The sequence below is a fragment of the Microcaecilia unicolor genome, chromosome 1 (genome assembly GCF_901765095.1).
Source record: "Microcaecilia unicolor chromosome 1, aMicUni1.1, whole genome shotgun sequence".
Classification (NCBI taxonomy): domain Eukaryota; kingdom Metazoa; phylum Chordata; class Amphibia; order Gymnophiona; family Siphonopidae; genus Microcaecilia; species Microcaecilia unicolor.
This window is the reverse complement of record NC_044031.1, coordinates 540,770,739-540,794,425: the sequence shown is the minus strand read 5'-3', so window position 1 is coordinate 540,794,425 and position 23,687 is coordinate 540,770,739. Positions and strand designations below refer to the sequence as shown.

General features: G+C 42.5%; 1 protein-coding gene across 1 annotated transcript in view; it reads right to left on the bottom strand.

Annotated features, from left to right (window-relative positions):
* Nucleotides 1-23,687, bottom strand: part of TMEM67 (transmembrane protein 67) — a 465,663-nt gene that overhangs the window by 371,687 nt on the left and 70,289 nt on the right. The window contains 2 exon segments of the mRNA XM_030216600.1: nucleotides 10,053-10,152; nucleotides 18,959-19,049. Of these exon segments, the coding sequence (XP_030072460.1) occupies nucleotides 10,053-10,152; nucleotides 18,959-19,049 (191 nt within the window).

Genomic DNA, 23,687 nt, shown 5'->3' with positions numbered 1-23,687 from the left:
GTTCAAATCCCACTGCTGCTCTTGGGCAAGTCACTTAACTCTCCATTGCCTCAGATACAAACTTAGATTGTGAGCCCTCCTGGGATAAAGAAATATCCAGAGTATCTGAATGAAACTCACCTTGAGCTACTACTGAAAAAGGTATGAGCAAAATCTAAATAAATGTAATGAGACTTTTTTATCTATAGATCTGAATTCCAAGCCCAAATCTACTGATATACAACAGACACAAGGCTCAGTTGTTATAACAAAAATAGGAAGTTTGGCATCAGGAAAATAGTGGAAAAGTGACATCCCAGGAAAGCAATAGGGCATCCTTGGGGGCACTGCAGTGGACTTTATAAAATGCTCCCAGGTACATATCTCACCATTGCTCCCTTACCTTGTCTGCTGAGCCCCAACAAAACCCACTACCTCCCAACTGTACACCACTGCCATAGCCCTTACAGGTGAAGGGAGCACCAATATGTGGGTATAGTGGGTTTCTGGTGGGTTTTGGAGGGCTCACAGTTTCCTCCACAAATGTAACAAGTAGGGGGAGGTAGCAGCCTGGGTCCACCTGTCTGCAGTTCACTGCACCACTACTAGACTATTCTAATGCACCCAAGTATAACATCTGAGGCTGGCAAGTGATATTTTTAATCACACTTTGGGGAGTGAGAGGGGGTTAGTGACCACTGGGGGAGTAAGGGGAGGTGATCCCCGATTCCCTCCAGTGGTCATCTGGTCATTTGAGGCACCTTTTTGTGTGGAGTGGAGGAGTAGCCTAGTGGTTAGTGCATTGGACTTTGATCCTGGGGTAGTGGGTTCAATTCCCACTGCAGCTATTCGTTATAAAAACAGGTCTAACTCAAAACATCTAAGTTTTAGTCCTGGACATTTTTGTTTTGTTCCATTATAGCTGAAAAACGTCTAAGTCCCGCCTTGAACATGCCCCTGACACACCCCCTTGACATTTAGATGCACTTCAGAGAAAAACGTCCAAAAAGAGGTTTCGAAAATACTGATTTGAACATTTTTATGAGAAAAACGTCCAAATGCAGACGTCACTTTTTGGACGGACTTTTGAAAATGAGCCTGTTTGTCTCATTAATCCATGCTTTTGAATATGCACTGTAATTTTGTTCTTTATAATAGTCTCTACCATTTTGCCTGGCACCGACATCATGCTCACCGGTCTATAATTTCCAGGATCACCTTTAGAACCTTTTTTAAAAAGCAGCGTTATACTGGCCACCCTCCAATCTTCCATAATCATGCTTGATTTTAAAGATAAATTACATATTACTAACAATAGCTCTGCAAGTTCATTTTTCAATTCTATCAGTACTTGGGAATGAATACCATTCTGTCCAGATTTGCTACTCTTCAATTTGTCAAATTGCGCTATTACATCCTCCAGGTTTATAGAGATTTCATTCAGTTTCTCTGACTCGCCAGCTTTGAATACCATTTCTGGCACCAGTATCACTCCCAAATTTTCCTCGGTGAAGACTGAAGCAAAGAATTCATTTAATCTCTCCGCTATGGCTTTGTCTTCACCGAGTGCCTGCTTTTACCCCTCAGTCATCTAGCGGTCCAACCGATTCTTTTGGTGGCTTTTTGCTTTTAACATATCTAAAAAAAATTTTTACTGTGTTTTTGCCTCCAACACAATCTTTTTTTTCAAAGTCCCTCCTTGCCCTCCTTATCAGCATTTTGCATTTGACTTGTTATTCTTTATGCTGTTTCTTATTATTTTCAGTCGGTTCCTTCTTCCATTTTCTGAAGGATTTTCTTTTAGCTCTAATAGTTTCCTTAACCATGCCGGCTGTCATTTGGTCTTCCTTCATCCTTTTTTAATATGCGGAATATATTTGGCCTGGGCTTCCAGGATATTATTTCTGAACAGCACCCACGCCTGATGTAAATTTTTGACCTTCGCAGCTACTCCTCTAAGTTTTTTTTCATCCTTCTTCTCATTTTATCATAGTCTCCTTTTTGAAAGTTAAATGCTAACGTATTGGATTTCCTGTGTGTATTTACTTTACTCGAAAGCCGATATCAAATCTGATCATATTATCATCACTGTTATCAAGCGGCCCCAGCACCATTACCTCCCGCACCAGATCATGCGCTCCACTAAAGACTAGGTCTAGAATTTTTCCTCCTCTTGTGGGCTCCTGTACCAGCTGCTCCATAAAGCAGTCCTTGATTTTGTCAAGGAAATTTTACCTCCCTAGCATGCCCTAATCTAACATTTACTCAGTCAATATCAGGGTAATTGAATTCACCCTTTATTATTGTGTTGCTCAGTTTATTAGCCTCCCTAAATTTCTGATAACATTTCTGCATCCGTCTGTTCATCCTGGTCAGGTGAACGGTAGTACACTCAATCACTATCCTTTTCCCTTTTAAACATGGAATTTGAATCTATAGGGATTCCAAGATGTTTTGTTTCCTGCAGAAATTTCAATAAATTTGATTCAAGGCCCTCCTTAACAAACAAAGCTACCCCTCCACCAATTCAATCCGCTCTATCACTACGATATAATTTGTACCCTGGTATGACAGTGTCCCACTAATTATCCTCCTTCCACCAGGTCTCAGAGATGCCTACTATCTCTAATTTTTCATTTAATGCAATATAGTCTAACTCTCCCATCTTATTTCTTAGGCTTCTAGTATTTGCATATAGACATGTTAAACTATGTTTGTTCCTATTTACATCTTGCTCAGTAGGGGTTTAGTCCATATCTAAATATGGACTAAACCCCTTCATTTATGCAGATGACGTTACCATATTCATCCCTTTCCAATCCAACCTAACAGAAATCTCCAATAAAATAATCACTGGCATGAACATCTCAGCCTCATGGACTAACGCTTTTAAGATGAAAATGAACAAGGAGAAAACACAATGCCTAATCCTCTCATCCAAATACTCTACACTCCTCCCAACTACCCTGATTACCCCTGATGTCTCAATCCCCATATCCGACAATCTAAAAATCCTTTGAGTAACACTAGACAATCACCTAACTCTGGAAACTAACGCAAAAGCCATGACAAAGAAGATGTTCAACATGATGTGGGTGTTGAAACGAGTGAAACCATATCTCCCCCTAAAAACATTCCGCAACTTGGTACAATCCACTGTACTTACCCACGCTGACTACTGCAATAGCATTTTCATTGGTTGTAAGGTCCAAATCCTGAAAAAACTCCAGACCGCCCAAAACACAGCAGCCAGACTCATATTTGAAAGCACAACACCTCTTCGTGAAAAACTCCATTGGCTCCCTACAGAGAATTTCCAAGCTACATGACCAACCTGATTGACCTACCAGCTAGAAACGGATCAAAATCTTCTCGAACATATCTCAATCTACACCTTCCCAACTGCAAAGGCCTCAAGTAAAAACCTATTACGCATCCAACTTCTCCGTTACAGGCAGCCAACTCTGGAATGCCTTACCAAGACCCATTCAAACAGTTAGCAACCATCTACCCTTCCGGAAGTTGCTAAAAACTTACCTCTTCAAGCAAGCCTACCCAAATGACCCGACAACCTATGAACCCACTTCTACACCACTCCTACCTCTACCTCCCTTGCCCATTTCACCTATCTCAACCTATTCTTAACAACTGTCACGTTCCATGTCCCTACCTGTACTCCCGCTGGGGGGAGCGATGGTCGTCGGGCCTTGCGGCGTCCAGGGCGGCGGAGATGGACCTCTGGTGGAGCAGACGCTGCCGCGGGTCGGGCCGAGACCGGCGACCCGCTGGAGTGAACGCCGGCCTCGGAGAAGGGAGCACGCCGGCCAAGATGGCGGCGCCGGCGTCTCCCTTGCCCGGAGCGGACCAGCGCGGAAGCTCCGCCTACTCGCGCCGGATTGGCGCGCCGGAACTGAGACTCCGCCTGGAGGGCAGGCCGGCCAATCCAGGCGCTCCATTGCCTGCCAGGGCCGGGTGGGTTGGCTCCTCTCCCGGGGAAGGGGCGGATTGGCGCGATATTTAAACAGAGGAACTAGAGGATCCACTTGCTTCTGTTTTAAAAGTCAGAAGCCGGGGCAGTGGATCTCTACAGTGCTAGTCGTCCGTGCTAGCTGCCTTCAGAGACTGTGTTCCTCTTCAGTGCTAGCCGTCCTTGCTAGCTGCCCTCAGAGACTGTGTTCCTCTTCAGCTCGGAGTGCTAGCCGTCCTTGCTAGCTGTCTTCAGAGACTGTGTTCCTCTTCAGTGCTAGCCGTCCTTGCTAGCTGCCCTCAGAGACTGTGTTCCTCTTCAGCTCGGAGTGCTAGCCATCCTTGCTAGCTGTCTTCAGAGACTGTGTTCCTCTTCAGTGCTAGCCGTCCTTGCTAGCTGCCCTCAGAGACTGTGTTCCTCTTCAGCTCGGAGTGCTAGCCGTCCTTGCTAGCTGTCTTCAGAGACTGTGTTCCTCTTCAGTGCTAGCCGTCCGTGCTAGCTGCCCTCAGAGACTGTGTTCCTCTTCAGTGCTAGCCGTCCGTGCTAGCTGCCCTCAGAGACTGTGTTCCTCTTCAGTGCTAGCCATCCGTGCTAGCTGCCCTCAGAGACTGTGTTCCTCTTCAGTGCTAGCCGTCCGTGCTAGCTGCCCTCAGAGCCTGTGTTCCTCTTCAGTGCTAGCCGTCCTTGCTAGCTGCCCTCAGAGACTGTATTCCTCTTCAGCTCGGAGTGCTAGCCGTCCTTGATAGCTGTCCCTCAGAGACTGTGTTACCTTTCATCACAGCGTGCTAGCCACCCTTGCTAGCTGCCCTTCAGAGACTGTGTTGCTGACTACCAGCCAGCCCAGCCGTCACCCCGCGGTTCCAGCAGTCCTGCTGGCCGCCTGCAGCTGGGGATTCAACCCTTGGTGAACGGCGGCCGCCGCGGGTGAAGATTCGGGGTGCACGGCTGTCCTCTGAGGTCTTGCGGGCCCTCAGGGAACATAAGGGCTCACCCATAGCAGAAACAGGACAACAACCACATCATACCTCTACTATTGCTATAGCTATGTTCTGTTTGTGATACTTTGTAACCCATACTACGTAAGCCGCACTGAACCTGCTATCGAGCGGGAAAGAGCGGGGTACAATGTAACAAATAAATAAATAAATAGTTGACAGTGTTAATTTGCAATCTTTTGTCTGATTTTTATTTAAGGACACCTGATCTACTATGGTCTCTTTTGAAACCTCACTATCAGGATACCCTATCTTCCCTGTTTTGGCAGTATCTTTAGAAATAAAACATGGAAAAGAAAATAAGACAATACTTTTTTTATTGGACATAACTTAATACATTTCTTGATTAGCTTTCTTTGAAAGATACCTTGTTCCAAACCACACATTTTTGAACAACTGTCGGCCTTCCCCCAGGTTCTAGTTTAAAAGCTGCTTTATCTTCTTTTTAAATGCCAATGCCAGCAGCCTGGTCGCTCCATATGTGACTGTACCACGAATACTGTGTGCAATTCTGGTCACAGCATCTCAAAAAAGATATACTGGAATTAGAAGAGGTACAGAGAAAGGCGACAAAAATGATAAAGGGGATGGGATGATTTCCCTATGAGGAAAGGCTAAAGTGGCTAGTGAGGGGACACACGATAAAGGTCTATAAAATAAGTGGAGTGGAACAGGTAGACATGAATCAAAAAAGATATAGTGGAATTAGAAAAGGTACAGAGAAGTGTGACAAAAATGATAAAGGGGATGGGACGACTTCACTATGAGGAAAGGCTGAAGCATCTAGAGCTCTTCAGCTTGGAGAAGAGACAGCTGAGGGGAGATATGATAGAGGTCTATAAAATAATGAGTGGAGTGGAACAGGCAGACGTGAATTGTTTGTTTACTCTTTCCAAAAATACTAGGACTAGGGGGCATGCGATGAAGCTACAAAGTAGTAAATTTAATACGAATCGGAGAACATTTTTCTTCACTCAACATATAATTAAACTCTGGAATTTGTTTCCGGAGAATGTGGTAAAGGCAGTTAGCCTAGCGGGGTGTTAAAAGGGTCTGGCCTGCTTCCTAAAGGAAAAATCCATAGACCATTATTAAATTGACTTTGGAAAATCCACTGCTTATTTCTGGGATAAGAATCATAAAATGTATTGAGCTTTTCTAGGATCTTGCCAGGTACTTGTAACCTGGAGTGGCCACTGTTGGAAACAGGATGCTGGGCTTGATGGATCTTTGGTCTCTCCCAGTGTGGCAATACTTATGTACTTATATGTACTTATGAATCACTCGTTTACTCTTTCCAAAAATATTAGTACTAGGGAGCATGCAATGAAGATACAAAGTAGTAAACAAAACAAATCAGAGAAAATATTTCTTCACTCAAAGTGTAATTTAACTCTGGAATTCATTTCCAGAGAATGTAGTAAAAGCAGTTAGCTTAGCGGAGTTTTAAAAAGGTTTGATAGCTTCCTAAAAAAAAAAAAAAAAGTCCATAAGTCATTATTAAGATGGACTTGGGGAAAATCCACTGCTTAAGCAGCATAAAATGCATTGTACTGTTTTGGGATCTTGCCAGGTACTTGTAACCTGGATTGACTACTGTTGGAAACAGGATGCTGGGCTTGATGGACCTTTGGTCTGTCCCAGTATGGCAACACTTATGTTCTCATGTTCTTAAAAGGGGACCATGTGAGTTTTAAACGGGCAGCATCTAGGAGCAACCGCCATTTTAGATATTGCCTATGAAAAAGTGTTGCGACACTTGCCAGGTAAAATAGTTATATATGGATAAATTGTTTTAAATAATTCATCTTGAAGTGATGTGATTGTTACTGTGTGTTTTCTTAGGACTGTGTCCTGTGCAGCATAAGCTAAATATGGCCCATGTCGGCTAGGGTCTTGATGAAGAAACAATATTAGAGATAAGTTGATGGAATTTTATCTGCAAATAAAATTTAAAGTTTTGCTATGAATCATATGAAGAAAAGCATGTTTGAAGAAGAGATTGATGAAGAATTAAGCAAGCTGTGTACCTCACATAAAAAGAGTTGCTACTGAGGTCCCGTTTGGTTAATGTTGAAAGCTCTGGCACTTATGAGTAGTTATTTTGAGCGCTGGATTATTAAATTAGTATATATTGACATCCCCATCATTTAGAATAATATTGGGTTTATAATTCAAATATGAACAGCCTAACCCTTAGCAGCAGTGGAGGTGTCCCAGCCATTGCCCCCACCACCAATATCTACCAACCCACTGTTCATGGTAATTTAGAAACAGCCTTCCTGTCTTTAAATCCACTGTATGTAGAATCCCTGTCAGGATAACCCTCCCCCCCCCCCCCCAACCACTCTTCCGCTTCCTCGTGTCTCTAATCCAGCTACATCCCCCATCCTTCCAATGTCACCACCCTCCCTCTCCCTTCCCATCCTAATACTCCCTACCTTTTCCACAGTGCAGTGGTTCCCAAACCTGGCCCTGGAAGCACCCCAGTCAGTCAGGTTTTCAGGATGACCACAATGAAAATTCATGAGAGAGATTTCCATGCACTCCTTCTACTGCATTCAGATCTATCTCATGAATATTCATTGTGGATATACTGAAAGCCTGATTGGGTGAATGCCTCCGGGACCTGGTTTGGGAAACACTTATTTTCCCCAACTGCATGCCTCCCATAAAAGATAGATAGAAACATAGTCATAGCTACAAATTAAATAGGATAACAGAAATAAGTGTGGCAATCCCCATGTGTTTAAACAATAACAACAATATCCTAGGAATTGCAGATATCTTGTCCTTCAAATTCATAGGTTCATCAAAACATTCAATGGTAGGCAAAAACAAGTGCATATTCCGCTACACACATAATTCTGCTTACATCAAGGGCTGTGCTATATTCTATATTTATTCAAAGAATTTTAGTAACCAGTCCAGATTACCAACAAACTGCAAGTAGTTTAGCTGTCAGTATCAGGTCTCATCATCTGAGAAATCCAGTTCACTTGATAACCAAAACAGTGTTTATGCCTGGTAGTTAAGCAAGATATTACAGTTTGTTTTTTTGTCTTATAGGACCAACCACCCTTTCTATATTTCACAAATATTTCTGAAATGTAATTTTCATAAGATCCCTATTGGTAGAATTCCTGACCTTGATCTCTCTCTGAAGCTGCCCCAATCCCAAGGACAAAGTACAAGGATCATCTGAATTTCTGCAGAACTGCATGTTTATTATATACTAGTAAGAAAGGCCCATTTCGAAACGCAATGAAACGGGCGCTAGCAAGGTAAATTCCCACCCATCCTCCCTCTCAGGTGAGTTCCATACCCCCCCTACCCCCCCCTGTGCCTTCGTCTCTCCCTCCCTCCCAAGTTGCAGACCCCCTCCCTCACAGTTCAAGGCCCCCTTCACACCCCTCCCACCGAGTTGCAGACTCCCCCCCCCCCCCGCCCCCGTGGCGCGACCCTGTGGACACCACCCTTTCTTCCGCAAAACCTGCCCCAAAGCCTCTGCGTACCTCTGCTGACGGAGGCGAACTTCTCTTCTGGGCTGCGGGGTGTTCCTTGTTGATTGAGCATCTGTTGAAGTTTCTGTGCGTGCGTCTGATGTCAGACGCACGCACAGAGACTTCGACAGATACTCCATCAAGCCACGCCCCGCAGGCGAGAAGAGAAGTTCGTCTCCGTTGGCAGAGGTAGGCGAAGGCTTCGGGGGAGGTTTCTCGGAGGAAAGGGTGGTGTGCAGAGGGTCGCGGCAGGGGGATGTGCTGCAATCGGACGGAGGGGGAGTGTGTAACTCGTTGGTAGGGGCGTGACGGGCCTTGAAGTGGGAGGGATGGAGGAAGGGAGTGACATGTGTGGGGGGGGGGGCGGGTGTGTGGATGACCATCTGTGTTCCGCCCTTCGACGTCATCATGTTTGACGAGAGGGCGGTGCACAGAGACATGGTGAGTTGGATGGCTTCACCACCATGACCTAACGAACCCTTCAGGGAGTGTGCTGATGGCTTCAGAATGTTGGCTTCAGAACGTTGAGGTTGCTTTTTATGTACAGATGGGGCGTGGCTGAGGGCAGGTCTATGAGTGAGGGTGAGTGGTCGTGATAGCCTAGCCTACGAAGAGAGTACAAGAGTTTAGTGCTTCACTGCCATGGAGTGAGCTTCAGAACATTCGAGGTGGGATTTATTTATATAGAGATGAAAGAAGGTCTTTGATCTTCCTTCCCCTTTATTTCTAGTACCACAGAAGAAAACAGCTATAAATATCTGTAGAACAATGATACCCAACTATATGTTACTTGAAATTCTTTGTTTCAAAGTGCCCCTTTTCTCTATTTCCCCTAGCTGTTTATAATAAACACATAAAGGCTCAAAGACAGCTCAAAAAGGGGCAATTTTTTACATCACTTTTTATTTTTGTTAACATAATGCAGAGAAAAGCAGGCAGTGGTGATTTCTTAATACAGAACCATCAAAATATGTGATGCAAGGATAAAAACCAAACCTATAGTATTCTGAAGCAATTTCCTCATAGAAATGTATACTTTTCTTCAAATGGCATTTCAGTGCATCATGTAGGCAATGCAGTCAGGGCCCAGAAGGGAAGAATGAGGGTGATTTACTAATGGCAACTTCCTTTAAAGCTCTTAGCCACAGAATGATTGCCTGAGGCAAAGGATTCAAATTTAAAACCACACAAAAAAAGTTATATCAATTAAAAATATAATATGCAACTTTAGAAAAGCAGCACATGAGATTCTCTTACTAACTGAGCCTTTGCCATGCACTGACAAAAAAAATTCTGCAATGACTACTACTACTACTACTACTATTTAGCATTTCTATAGCGCTACAAGGCATACGCTTTGCATAGGAATAAACAACATTTCAGAAAATTAAGGGCCCTGTTTACTAAGCTGCGCTAAAGACCCATTAGCGTTTGTAGTGCGCACTAAGCATGTAGATGCCTATAATACTCCTATGGGCGTCTACATAGTTAGCACTCGCTAAAAACGCTAGCGCACCTTATTAAACGGGACCCTACTATTTCTTTCCTTGTAGCAAAACATGCTAAGGTTTCAAGTCCAGTAAATTAAAGAATATTGGAAACATTTACCGATTTCTCATGATGTTTGGAGCTGCAAAAGATGGGCTATTTCCGTTACAGTATATGCACTGTGCTCGATCCAGCAGTACACCATTAGCATCCCTTTCCACTAAAAGTGAACAAACAATTATGCTTAAAAGCCTTGAAAAGATAAGCCACACTAACCTGCTAGATTTCACAAAAGCTGCTGATATGCATGAGAAATTTAATTTCATAAACACTTAACCCAAAAAACATATATAATTATTAAAAAAAAACAGTATCCAAAAACTACAATTTGTTCTTACTTGCTTAATTTGTTTTCCTCAATTTCTGCTAGACTAGGCCAGATAAGCAAGTCATGCTCCCCAATGGAGGTAAAGAACACTGACTTTTAGCAATGTCATTACTATAAGGAATGGTGCAGCCCTGGAGCTTGCCAGTATACCATTTGACAAAGCAGACCAGAAAAACAAAATAAATGACACTATAGATCACTATTTATAAAACAACCATCAGCAAAAAAACATGCAAAATAAACCTTTTCCTAATTTATCATAACTATTACCCTTATTTAGCAATCAACTCCAGGACAGAAAACTCTCCATGTCTTACTGAGGTAATGGTTGAAAAACGCCAGCCTTTAAACACGCCCACTAATAAAAGGGGCCAATACCATTGGAGAAATCAAAAACTGTCACAATAAAAAAATGTCAGTCTATTCAAAAGAGAGTTAGCCATTCTAACCTCTTTATTAAGCCCAGTGGCTGTAGTGTCCCAATCAAAAAAAAATTGCTCCTCCTTAACTTGCAATACTCAGGCTATGTTCATGCCATGGGTCAATAACACCTGCAGCAGCACCAGAAAGTGCAGATCATTAACTTCATGCTGTGCCTTATCCAGTGCTCCACCAGAGGCGCAGCATATTATTAAGTACATCACCTGATGAGAATCACAATTTGTTGCATATAACAATGTAAAAGTATATCCTTTTTGTGGATGCATAAACTGTGTAGGTTCTAGTGCAAACTTATTGTACTGCTTTGGGATTTTGCCAGGTACTTGTGATCTGAATTGGCCACTGTTGGAAACAGGATACTGGGCTTGATAGACATTTGGTCTGTCCCAGTATGGCAACACTTATGTAATACAAACAATGGCCGTTGCCCCAACTGTTCACTTGTAAAGGCATTCCGTGTGCCCAGATTTGAACACGACAAAATCTCTGATATTCCGTGACCTATGAAAGGTCACTATCGGTTTCTGGGAGAACTCCAGATGAATGCTCAAAACATGCCAGTATTTATACATGATTTTCTTTATTTGAATTGCTCGTGAGGAATATGGTATAAAATGCACAGACGAGGGTTTGAGTCTTGAGGCATAGAAGATTGCACTAACCATTCCCGATTTGCATACAATGCTCTCTTATATGCCCTTTTTGACCACTTTGTGTGAATTTATAAGCCATAATATTGACTTGATTCCTAAATTCGCCATCAGTTGAACATAATCGCCGGAGATGTAAAAATTGCCCCACTGGGATTCCTTCCTTCAAACACCGCGGATGATGACTTTGATAGTGTAGCAAAGTATTTTGATCAGGGTTTTTTTTCATGTGAATAGTGGTTTGAAATTTATCATCAGTGTATTGTATAACAATTTTTTATTTTATTTATTGCATTTGTATCCCACATTTTCCCACCTATTTGCAGGCTCAATGTGGCTTACAGAGGTCTGTTATGGCATTGCCATTCCAGTGAGTCAGATACAATTGGTGATGTAAAGAGATTGAGAGTGGGAAAGCGTTCTAAGAAAATAGTTATTAAAGAAGAGTTTCAGACTAGTGAGGATTATTAAGCTATGGGTTCTCTTTGTAGGCTTTGTTGAAGAGATACGTCTTCAGGGATTTTCGAAAGTTAGATAGTTCTTCGATTGTTTTCAGATCGGCAGGTAAAGCGTTCCATATCTGCGTACTCATGTAGGAGAAGGAAGTCGCATATATATAAATTAAGATCTGATGTCCCACTATATTATGAGAAAACTTGATATGGGGATTATAGGACTTCACATAATCCAGAAACGTAAATAGTGATTAAGATAGAAAATCATCAATAAACCATTTCCACATTACTATATTAAGCTGATATGGTGAACTATCAATGTATTCTGATTCAAATTGTTACATGTATAGACAGGGCACCGAACATGCAACAGCTGCACCCATCGTAACTCCTTTGACCTTTAATAAAAAGTGCTTCCCATCAAACTGAAAAAAATTATGAAAAATAACAAATTGAGCCAACTTATTCAGTAGTGTAATCTTTGCTGCTGACAACTCTTGATCCTTTAAATGTTGATTAATCACTTGTAAAGCTTGATCCTGGGGAATGTTGGTATACAGTGCCATAAGGTAACTAAAATAACTTTTTCCTTGTTTGGCACTTTAACAAACTGAAGAAGATTATCAAGTGAATGGAATCCCTGATGCAAGAGGGCGCTTTACTAACTAATGGTTGCAAAAAAGAATCCAGGTATTGAGATAAAGGTTCTACCAGATAACCTCTGCAAGAAACTATAGGGTGTCCAGGTAGATTCAAAGTCGAAATATATATGAGGGGTTATTGGAAACTCACAAAATAAAAAAATTCATATTAATTCTTAGTCTCCCTCTGCTGGTAGGAGTGCACAGTATCCACTCGTCGGGAATGGTCTGGAGAAGACGATTAGGAACTCCATCTAAGTTGGCCTGGATCAAAATTTGATGTATTTGATTCCGAGTATGAGGGTAGGGTCAGTGGCTTATTCTCTATAAAGAAGCCAGATCCAACAGTTATGAATACACGTCTCGATTGTAAGCCTCCACATCCCACACCACTACCTCCCCCTTTATCAGCTCTGCAGATTTAATTGAGGTATCAGCCATTAACGATTGCAACACCTGTCTTTGCCTACGATTTAAGTTGGAAAAAGTATGCTGGGGATCAAATCCATCTTCTGTATTTCCTACATAACTAATTTAGCAAGCGTTGCAATATTTGGGTCAGTTGGTCCTGGCAGGACTCAAGAAGATTTTAAATTTGGTAATAATAGATTTTGGTTTAAATGAATCTATAGCAGCTTTCCCAAAATGTAGCAGTAGCTTCAATTTTCTAATGAATTGTGAAAAGTCAGCTCTGATAGAGAAAGGATCATAGATGAACATGGGAACAAATGATAACCCAAAAATTATAATACATTCACTTCTTCTGATGTTAAGTCGTTGTTTGCTCAATTTATTAACATACTAGTAAAAAAAGGCCCATTTCTGACACAAATGAAACGGGCGCTAGCAAGGTTTTCCTCGGAGTGTGCATGTTTGAGAGACTTGTGTGAGAGTGACTGTGTGAGAGAGAATGAATGTGCAAGTGTGTGTGTGTGAGACAGAGAGAGAGTGAGACTGGGTGGGAGTGTGTCTGTGAGAGAGAGAGTGTGTGTGTGTGAGAATGAGAGTGTGTGCCATGGGCCGCCCCCCCCCCCTCCCTCCAAGTTCCAAGGTCGTCGTCGTCCCCCCTCCCTCCCTCCCTCCAAGTTCCAGAGTCATCCCCTCCCTCCGAGTTCCAGGGTCATCCATCCCTTCCCTCCCTCCAAGTTCCAGGGTCGTCGTCGTCCCCCCTCCCTCCCTCCAAGTTCCAGGGTCATCCCCTCCCTCCGAGTTTCAGGGTCATCCCCTCCCTCACTCCGAGTTCCAGGGTCGTCCTCCTCCTCCCGCCCTCCCTCTGAGTTCCAGGGTCGTCCCCTCCCTCCGCGTTCCAGGGGACTGAGTTTCAAGTTCCCCCTCCCACTGAATTTCAGGTTCCCCCTCCCTCCCTCCCAGTTCCAGGGTCGTCGTCCCTCCCTCCCTTCCAGTCCAGCACCCCTCCCTCCGAATTTTAGAAGTCATCTTCACTTACCAAGTCGGGGTTACGGCAGCAGTCGCAGCGGTAAAAGGCTTGCAGGCTCGGCCCTTCTCTCTCTCTCAGCTCTGGTCCCGCCCTTGCGGAAACAGGAACTGAGGGCGGGACCAGAGCTAAGAGAGAGAGAAGGGCCGAGCCTGCACGCCTTTTACCGCTGCTGCCGGCCGCCGTAAACCTGACTTGTAAGTGAAGATGACTTCTAAAATTTGGAGGGAGGGGGCCTGGAACTGGAAGGGAGGGAGGGACGACGACGACGATACCCTCATGCGTGTGACGTCGCGTTCCGTTGCCTGGCAACTCTGTAGCATTCCTTCCAGTGATTGGTCACTGCTGTTTGTGACGAAGCCGGAAGTACGTGACGTCAATTCAGGAGATGGATCCAGCAGGAGCATGAACCCTTCAAAGCTTCACTTTTACGGAGTCAGCTTCAGAACGTTGGAGGTGCTTTTTATTATATGGATATGCTTTGCATGATTCTATATACCGCTGAAGAAGCAATAACATGAAACACAGCTTGTGTTGGGGATCAAATTTTAACTATGGATATGTAGCCGGCACAGGGAAGCACTGAGGAACACTCACAGTAGGATTTTTCCTGTAAGGGAGAGCAGATTTGAATGAAGAACTGTAATAGCTGCGTGGTTATGCTATTCTCTCAGAAAAAGTCAGAGACCAAAAGACAGGAAAAGGGAGGTCTTATTACCCACTACAAGAGTAGCTGGCATCTATAGCAAACATTAGTAATCTCACAAAGCCCAACATCAGTAACTTTGGTAGTTATAATAAAATTAGTCTGAAGTCAAAGAACAGGAAGAAAAGTTGTTCCTCATCAGACATATCATATGAAGGACACAAAGCTGAGAGAAAGGAGAGAGAAACAAACAAAAGAAGGAAAGAAAGAATGAAAGATTTTTAGCTGCAAAGACCAAGGGCTAGATGCACTAATCAATCGTTAGAGCCCTTCCCTTACCGATTCCCTTAGCGAATCGGTAAGGAACAGGCATGCATCAAGGAATAGGAATGCAAATGAGCTGCTCGTTGTAGCTCACTTGCATTCTCTATTCCATCGTTAAACAGTCAGCCAAGTGGCCGGTGGAGCATGCGCAGAGCAGCCAAGCATTATGCTGGCTGCTCTGCGCATGCCAAGGATGTCCTTTATGGACGTCCTTCAATATAAAAAAAAAACGCCCTCTAAAAAGACGTCCTTTTTTACAAGCTAATGTACAGTTCAGAGGCAAGAGAATAAAAATTAACCTGACGATACGGAGGAGCCTTCCAGCCCAGAAAATCGGGACAGGAGAGGACACAAATCAAAACTTTTTGGGCGTCCCTCCCTCCAGGTCTCTCTCAACCAATCACAGCATGTTTAGCTGATACTGGTAACAGCTAAACGCGCTGGGGTTGGCTGAGAGAGACCTGGAGCTGATCAGTTATGCTATTACTTACTTGTTCTGGAGTGATGTATTTTGTTATGCTGTTTTGATAAATGTTCAATAAAGACTTCATACAACTTTAAAAAGTGGGAAAAAAATCCAAGTGCTCGTCCTTTTTTTTTTTTTTTAAACAAAACTATTAGTGGGATTTGAACCCGCCGGTGCTCTAACCACTCGGCTACAACTCTACTTGCTTGGATATCCCTCCCTTACTTCCAGGTCTCTCAGCTGAGTGAAGCACGGCCAAAAAGGACGTTTTTATTATTGCGGGGGGTGGGGGGGGAGCCGCCCAAAATGTACGTTTTTTTTTTTTTTTAAGTGAAGCTTTATTTTAAAAAAATCAAACAGGCTCCGATGCTGCAGGCTCTTTTTCGGACATCATTCAACCCCGGAATAATAAAAATGTCCTTTTTGGCCGTGCTTTACTCAACTGAGACCTGGAAGTCTCTGAGCCAATCACAGCACGATTTCCTCTGCAAGCAATTCCTGGTGCTGCAAGCTTAACTTTGATGCTCTTGGTGGGCAATTTGGAGGAAGTTACTGCCAATGAAGGGTATAACCCACCAGACTAACCGATCTGAAGTTGCAAAGGGCCATCTTGCTTGGAAAAAAAAAGGCAGCCTCCCTGCTACTGGGATGGTCACTTTTACAGTGGCTATGATCTTATGGAGTCAGTCAAAAGCTCAACCCCTATTTTGACTGGGGAGCTGGCTGAGGCATCTGGGCCTACTGCTACCGTGGGTGGGAGCAGGGGCTCTAAGACTGTTGGGAAGGGAAGACGGAAGGAATAAACCTATGCCTCAAAGTAGCAGGGTCTCCTCTGACTACAACTCAAAAACTTCCTAGAAGTGGAGGCTGCAGAAGTGGTGGGTGGAGACAGTGACTTGATGGTATCAGCATGTTTCTTGATAAGGTTAGTGATCTCCTCCACCTTGTCACCAAATACATTGTCTCCCCAGCAGTGAACGTCCATGACTTTCTCCTAAACCATCAGTTAAGGGTGAGAAATATGTAGCCAGGCAAGTCTGTGAATGCCTATACCTATGGCTGAGACTCTGGACACCACACTGAAAGCAACATAGGTTGCCTGGGCTATATGATTTCAGCACTCCTTCTCCTTGGCTACTAGCTGGTGAAGCTCTGCAGACTGCTCTGGGGCAAAAGTGTCAACGAACTTTACCACATTGTGCACTAAGTTCTTCAAGTGCAGGCAGGACTGTATGTGAGAAATGAGCATAGAATCCTGAAAAACCTTCCTCCCAAAAGACTCCAGAGTCCGAGCATCGATCCCCAGGAGCTCAGAGGCATGAGATGATCTTGTTGTTTACATATCTGTGCTATGGTTTTTATATGATTTTTAACTATTATGATTTTATTGTGTTATGATTGTTAAATAACAAAATAAAATATGATTTTATTATGGTTCTACTTGTTTTAACAGTAATGTTTTGCTTCTGAAGCAGCCTTTGCTAGGCAAAACATGGCCATGTCAGGCACACTTTTAATTGGATATTTAATAAAGAATTTTGTTCTACCATCGTGTCTGCTCCAACAACTTCTTTTCTTTTGGAATTTGCAGACCACCTGCCAGTTTGTTTTCAAGTCAGGTCAGGACAGTATACTGTTATGGTATCCTCTCTTGACCTGAGGAAGGAAGTTTTGGTCTCCGAAAGCTAGTAAAAAATTAACAAATGTTTGCCCAATATAAAGGTTTCACCTTATTTTCCATTTTGTGTTTTATTTGTATTAGTAAACCTTTATTAAATACATCATATTACTTTATCCTAAATAAAAAATAAAATAATTTTTTCTACCTTTGCCGTCTGGCCATTTACTTTTTCTAATTGTGTTGGACCTAGTCTCTGGTTTCTGCTTTAGTCTTCGCTTAACTCTTGCCAGGGTTTCCTGTCCATTTGTCATTTTTACTCCTCTGCTTTAGTTTATTTTTCTCTCTCTCAGACAAGAATTCATTCTTACTATGCAGTCTTTAATTTCTCTCTTTTAATTCATCTACCTACAGATGTCCATCTCTTTCTCTCACCCTGGTTCAACCCCTATTCCTCTTCCTCTTGTTCTCCAGTCTTACAAACTCTATCCTTCCCCCCTTTCCATCCAGCATGTCCTCTCTCTCTCTCCATCTTTTCTTTCACTCATCTTTTCTTTCCCTGTCCCCTTCTATTCAGCATTTCCCCTCCCCTTCCATTCAGCATCTCCCCCTCTCTCTCTCTCTTCACCCCACCCACACACCAAATCTGGTCTCTCTTTCTCTGCCTACCCTTATGGAGTACCTCCTCCATTTTTCAGCTTCTGGCCTCAAAACTAACTCTTCAAATCACTACTAAAAAGTCATCTTTTCAAACCTGCATTTAATCTGCCAATGGACTGACTGGCTTGTGAGCGGTGCAGCATTACAGGTTGCCCTTTATTTCCATACCCCTTTCCTGTTTTAATAGTTTTTGTTTATAGTATTTAGTTTTCTTGTCATAACGGAACACCTGTGTTTTTTCCTGTCTCTTATTAATTGGAGTTCCTTTCTGTCTTTATACTAATTTTACGCAAACCGCTTTGACCTTAAGTAAAGGTGGATCTCTCAAGCCTGTGGAACAACAAACACTTTCTGTTCCCTGCCCCGCTGCTGCAGCAGAGCACACACCTGAAAACTGCAGCCCCATGCCAATTTTTGTTTTGCTGCTGTTGCTGGTCAAAAGCAGCAGCAGCAGTCGTGGCAGTGGCAATGACCATGGGAGAGAGGCAGGGAAGGTTCCTATTCAGGATGGGGAGACAGCCTTCCCATGCTTCTTATACCGGGCATATATGCGCATACCATGTATGCATATGACAGATGTGTATTTTGTTTTTTAATATTTTTATTAAAGAACAGACAAAACATACAACATCTGAGAGATTATCTTCCGTGCTAGAAGGCAAGAGAGAGGGTTAACACAATAGAATAGCAATAACTTCCCCCCTTAAAAAAGAATATCCAAATAAGCTAAGGTATACTACTTTATTGCCTGTAAAACAGGTTATAGATGGAAAAAAAAAACTTTATAAAATTACCCTCACATGGGTATCTTATTTTACATAGTGACATAGCAAAACAGTCGTCTCCATTTCCTCTATTAATGATTCCAAGGCAGAAAACTACCTGCAACCAGTCTTCAACCAGTGGATATTAAAACAGGTAATATATTTAACAAAACCATGATCTAATTCATCTAACTACTATCAGGAAAATGGATTAAACAGGACCAGAAATCAGTCCATCTCTGTGTAAATTAGGTTTCAGGTATCTAATAAAAAGTGGCTAATAACCAACTCTGTATGATTTTTCTCAGGATTCTTAATACTCGTGTGGAGTGCAAAGTAGCCACACAGTGCAGCAGCCTGAGAACCAAGGTAACTGGGTTTGAATCCCACTGCATCTCTAAGTCACTTAACCCTCCACTGGCTCAGGTACAAAATAAAATCACATTGATGTAAGGCAGTATATCAATCCCATCCCCTTTCCCTTTCATTAATTACTGTTTTAACATGCAAAAGATATATATATAGTTAAGTCTCATACCTAAAATATCTCCAGCAGGACACTGACATTTACTTTCTGCAGTTAAACCATTAGGGCACTGTATGCAGTTCCAACCATCTTCAGTAACACCCTGGAAAAAAACTGACAAAATTAAAAGAACATTCATTCTGAAGGTATTACAACAATCAATTTTCCTTCACTGTGGGTAGGGCCCATTTAATAAACTGCAGTAAGATCTTGCAGTTCCAAGGGTTAATGGGCAAAATTAACAAAATGTTAACTGCTAAACCTCTGTCATTAACCACTGGGGGCATTCCCATCATGTTGCCATTCAGTTAACACAGAGAAAAATTATCTATCATGCATTAACTGAACGGCAGATAATGCAATACAGTTTGAAACACCTATTCAGGTGGGGTTAACTGTCACATTCAAAAATTAATGGAAAACTAAAATACACTGCAAGGTACAGTTTCTGTTCCATACCTGTTAATGTGAAATTACTGCATAACTTGTAAGGAGCTACACTAATTGTTTGTATACATCATTGCCACATTAACAGCTAACTCAGCTCAACAATAGCTCCCTCCCTGTACTACTGTAAAATTGCTGTAAAGAGGAATAAAGAAAAAGTACAAGCAGAAAACGTAAGAAAATCAATATAGGGCACTTCTATAAAGTGGCATCTAAATGTAGGAACAACAAAGCACACTTAGTGCCAATTCTATAATGGTGTTAAGACACACTTAATCCATTATAGAACAGTAGTGCACAGCCACTTTGGTATGCTAAAATTTGCACCATCTAATCGATCCCCCAGATATCTGGGTTTTGATACATCAGCCAATTAATGACATCAGTTATTTTGTATCCCAATTCATGCTTTACCCTGACAATGGAGCATAAGGGAAAATTAGTTCTTACCTGTTCATTTTCTCTCTTTTAGACCCAACAGATCAATCTAGAGACTGGCGAGTTATGCTCACCTACCAGAAGGTGGAGATAGAGAGAATGCTACAGCTCAGCTATAAGGCATACTATATAATAGCTCCTCCTTCAGTGTTGTCGATAAAGCAGTAAGTAATTAAATATATGAGAACTGAAATCTCCTGTCTCCCACACTGCCCACCATGAGGGAATAAACATGCAGAATTGAGAAGCAACTAACAGCGCAAGCGGATGATCCACTATAAGCATTTCCTTCTTTGTGCCCTCCATATGGAGTCTTAATTTTTGTAACTGTACAACAAATCGGCCAAATAGGCTAAGCCTGCCTCCAAGGAGGGCAGCAATTTTATCAGCTCCTCCACAAAAAGCCTTCTGCACCCAACTGAGGCAAGCCCAGGCTGCAAAGGAGCCACACACCGTGGCCTGGAAGCACAAGGCCATAATTTCAAAGAACATCTTCAGAGACGACTCCAGCTTGCAGTCCTGGGCATCCTTAAGAAAAGTACTACCCTCCACAGGCAGGGTGGTCTTCTTAGTTACTGCCGTGACCAGGGAATCAACCTCGGAAAATCCAATTCCCGAGCAGGGAGAGGATAAAAGAGGGACATAACTCTTGCCACCTGCAGACCAGAATCAGGGTATCCAACTGTGTCAAAATGAGGACCTTCATAGCTATATAGATATGAAAAGCCCTGGGTGGTTTCTTAGTGCCAGGTATCATGGGATAAGAAACAGCCTCCGAGCTAAGGGGCTCCAGTGACTGAATATTAAACAGACCTCCAGAGTCTCAGAGATTAGGGAAGGAAGCTCTCCTTACGAAACAGCCTGGCTATAGTAGGGTCATCATCCTCGCTGTGAAGTTCACCTTCCTCCAGAGGATCAGAGAAAGAATGGATGATGCCCCGAAAGGAACATCAGAGCCACAGAGTGCAAAGAGATTTCATCTAGCTCCTCTGTTCTTCCAAACGCTGCCACTTAGTCCTGTAACCCAGAACAGGCCCTATGGAGGAGAAGGAGTCTGCGAGGCCAGTGGCCGGTTCAACAAAAAAAAAAGCCTGGTGCATAAGCAACATGAATTCAGGTAGAGAGTCTCCAGAGCCAACTGACCCAGCTCCCCTAGGGAAGAAGGATTCTCCGCCTGTGAGCTAGTGCCAGCAAAATCCACCTCCGATTGAGACTTCACTGTCATGTGTGCAGCCGGCCAGCAGATCAAAGACAGCCACTGCAGACATGCGCACCAAATACAGACAGCGAGGGAACCGCCAAACTTTCAGCCTGCTGTGACAGAAGACCCCAATTCAGCAACAGGGGAGGAGGAGAAGGCCTGACTGCAGAGTCCCAACACTGGGAAAAGCAGTGCTTAACTGTTTCTGTGGAAGCTGCCATAAGAAAAAAAAAAAACAACAAAAACTTACAAATTTGTAGCTGGAAGAATTGTCGCTAGCAGAGGCACAGATAACAAAAAAAACCCAGTGTGCTTACAAAAGCCCTAGTCCATCAAGAACTGCTGCAGCCATTTCTGGCACACACACACTTTTTTTTTTTTGGCGCTATTTAGAGACAGGAGATTTTTTGGTGAATTTTTTTTTCACCAGATGGAGCAGGCAAAGAACAGTGGGGGCAGGGAATGGGGGGGGTGGGGGGGGAGAGACCCGACCACAACCAGGTATACCCCAAAAAGCCTTAGCTCAACTAAACCTGAGGGGGGCCTGGTAGGACCCAGTCTATTGGGGGGGGGGGGGGAGATAGGCACCAAATTTCAACTGCTGATAACGTTTTGGTTTGCCTTCTAGAGACGTGGCTCATGGAGAACTATGACTTAGATATAGATACTCAGAAAACAAAACAGGAAGAAACCCCTAACGGTGAATCCAAAGGGAATATGAAGTAAGCAGGGGATGACAAAATGATTTACTATGTTACTCTGTCCCCACTCATATTTCACCTTTTGATCATTACATCTCTAAGTTTCACTTGCAGCTTATGGTTCTTTTAAAATATACATATAAGTTCTCCCTCATATAGCCTTTTTCTTTATAGTATTCCTCTTTTGATGATTTTGGTCACCTCTAACTCATTTTCATCATATATTTATTTCACGAGCCATAGTAATTTTACATTTCTATTTTAACACCATGTATATCTTATTTTAAAGTTGGATATGTTTCCATTCATTTTACCTACAATATACAGTGTTGGCACACCCTCCATCTTTTCTGATGAGCACCATAAATGTAGTTCTCCTCATCTTGAAAGTTGATTACTATTACGAACACCCTGATGCCATTATAGTCCTACATTTCTGGCTTCTTCTTGCCATTTTAGACATTTTATGCAATTAACACTATTAGCAGACATACAGATGCCTTTTAATGTCTATTATTCATCTTATGTTTAAATTTATTTACATATTTTTACATACATACATATACATTGTTTCTTTAACTTAAATATATTTATTGTCACTTTATTATTATTATTGTAAGCCACATTGGAGCCTGCAAATAGGTGGGAAAATATGGGATACAAATACAATAAAATAAATAAATTATCAAACACCTTTAAAGATATTTTATTGTCTTCTTGGTTGCATCAGATTTGTTTTCTGTTTGTGATAGGTTGATTGTTGATGGCTTACAGAGTCTCATTTTCACAGTCATCTATAGTGTTTTGTGACCCCTGAGGCAGGAAGGCAGGCAGATCTCCACCGAAACACGGCCCCATGTCAGGTCTTGTCCTGGTGCTTTGCTTAATAAACACCATTTCATCTGTATCGCCTCAAGTGGAAGTCGTTAGTGTCATCCCTTACTTCCTTCACATTCCTTGGATATAGATACACCAGGCTATAGTCTAATCAGGAAGAACACTGTAAGAACAAAGGAAGGAGAGTGGCATTCTATGTTTAAAAAGTAATATTAAAGCAACAGACTTGCAGGAGTTATGAGGAAAGGATGAGGCATTGTGGGTTAATCCAAAAAGAGGGAATCTAATATCATTTACACTGGTAAGACATACAGGCCTCTACACAGGCAAAAGAAGTGCAGAGATTTCACTGAAGACATTCACAGTATTGTTAAGATTTAGACAGTGCTGGGGAGGAGCCAACTGTCTTGGTACATGTGGGATATCAGTGACATTGGAAACTATGGGAGAAAATTCTGGAGTCAAATTTAGGCTCTCAGGCATAAAGTTTAAAATCCAGAAATGAAATCCCATTCCATGTGCAGGACACAAGAGGCAGGCAAAGCTCCAGAGTCTCAATGTGTGGATGAGACAATGATGCAGGGAAGAGGGATTTAGATTTGTTGTGAACTGGGCTACATTCTGGGAAAGGGGAAATGTATTCTGAAAAGATAAACTCCAACTTAACCAAGGTGGAACCAGGCTACTAGTGCCAACATTTAGAAAGGAGATAGAGCAGCTTTTACATTAGAATCTGGGAGAAAGGCCTGCAGCCACTCAAGACTGCATGGTTCAGAGTAAAGTATTTTTAAAGGATACTATCAAACAGGAAAGTTAGGGTATCCCAACAGAGAGGCTGCACACAGGTTGAAATAAACCAGGTGCCTTTTGGGGAAGAGCAAACGAGAGACAAAGATGCAAATCATCCCTGTTGATTTCTAAGCAGGTTTTATCAAAATAAACTTGAAATTTCTGTATGCAAAAATTAGAAACCTAAAAAAATAAGATGGGAGAGTTACAGTATATAGCACCAAATGAAGGGGCAGATATAATGCATTTCCTATCAGTGTCTCACTTGTTACATCCTTCTTTCACCAGGTCTCCAGATGTTATTATATCACAATGATAAGGTGTATCA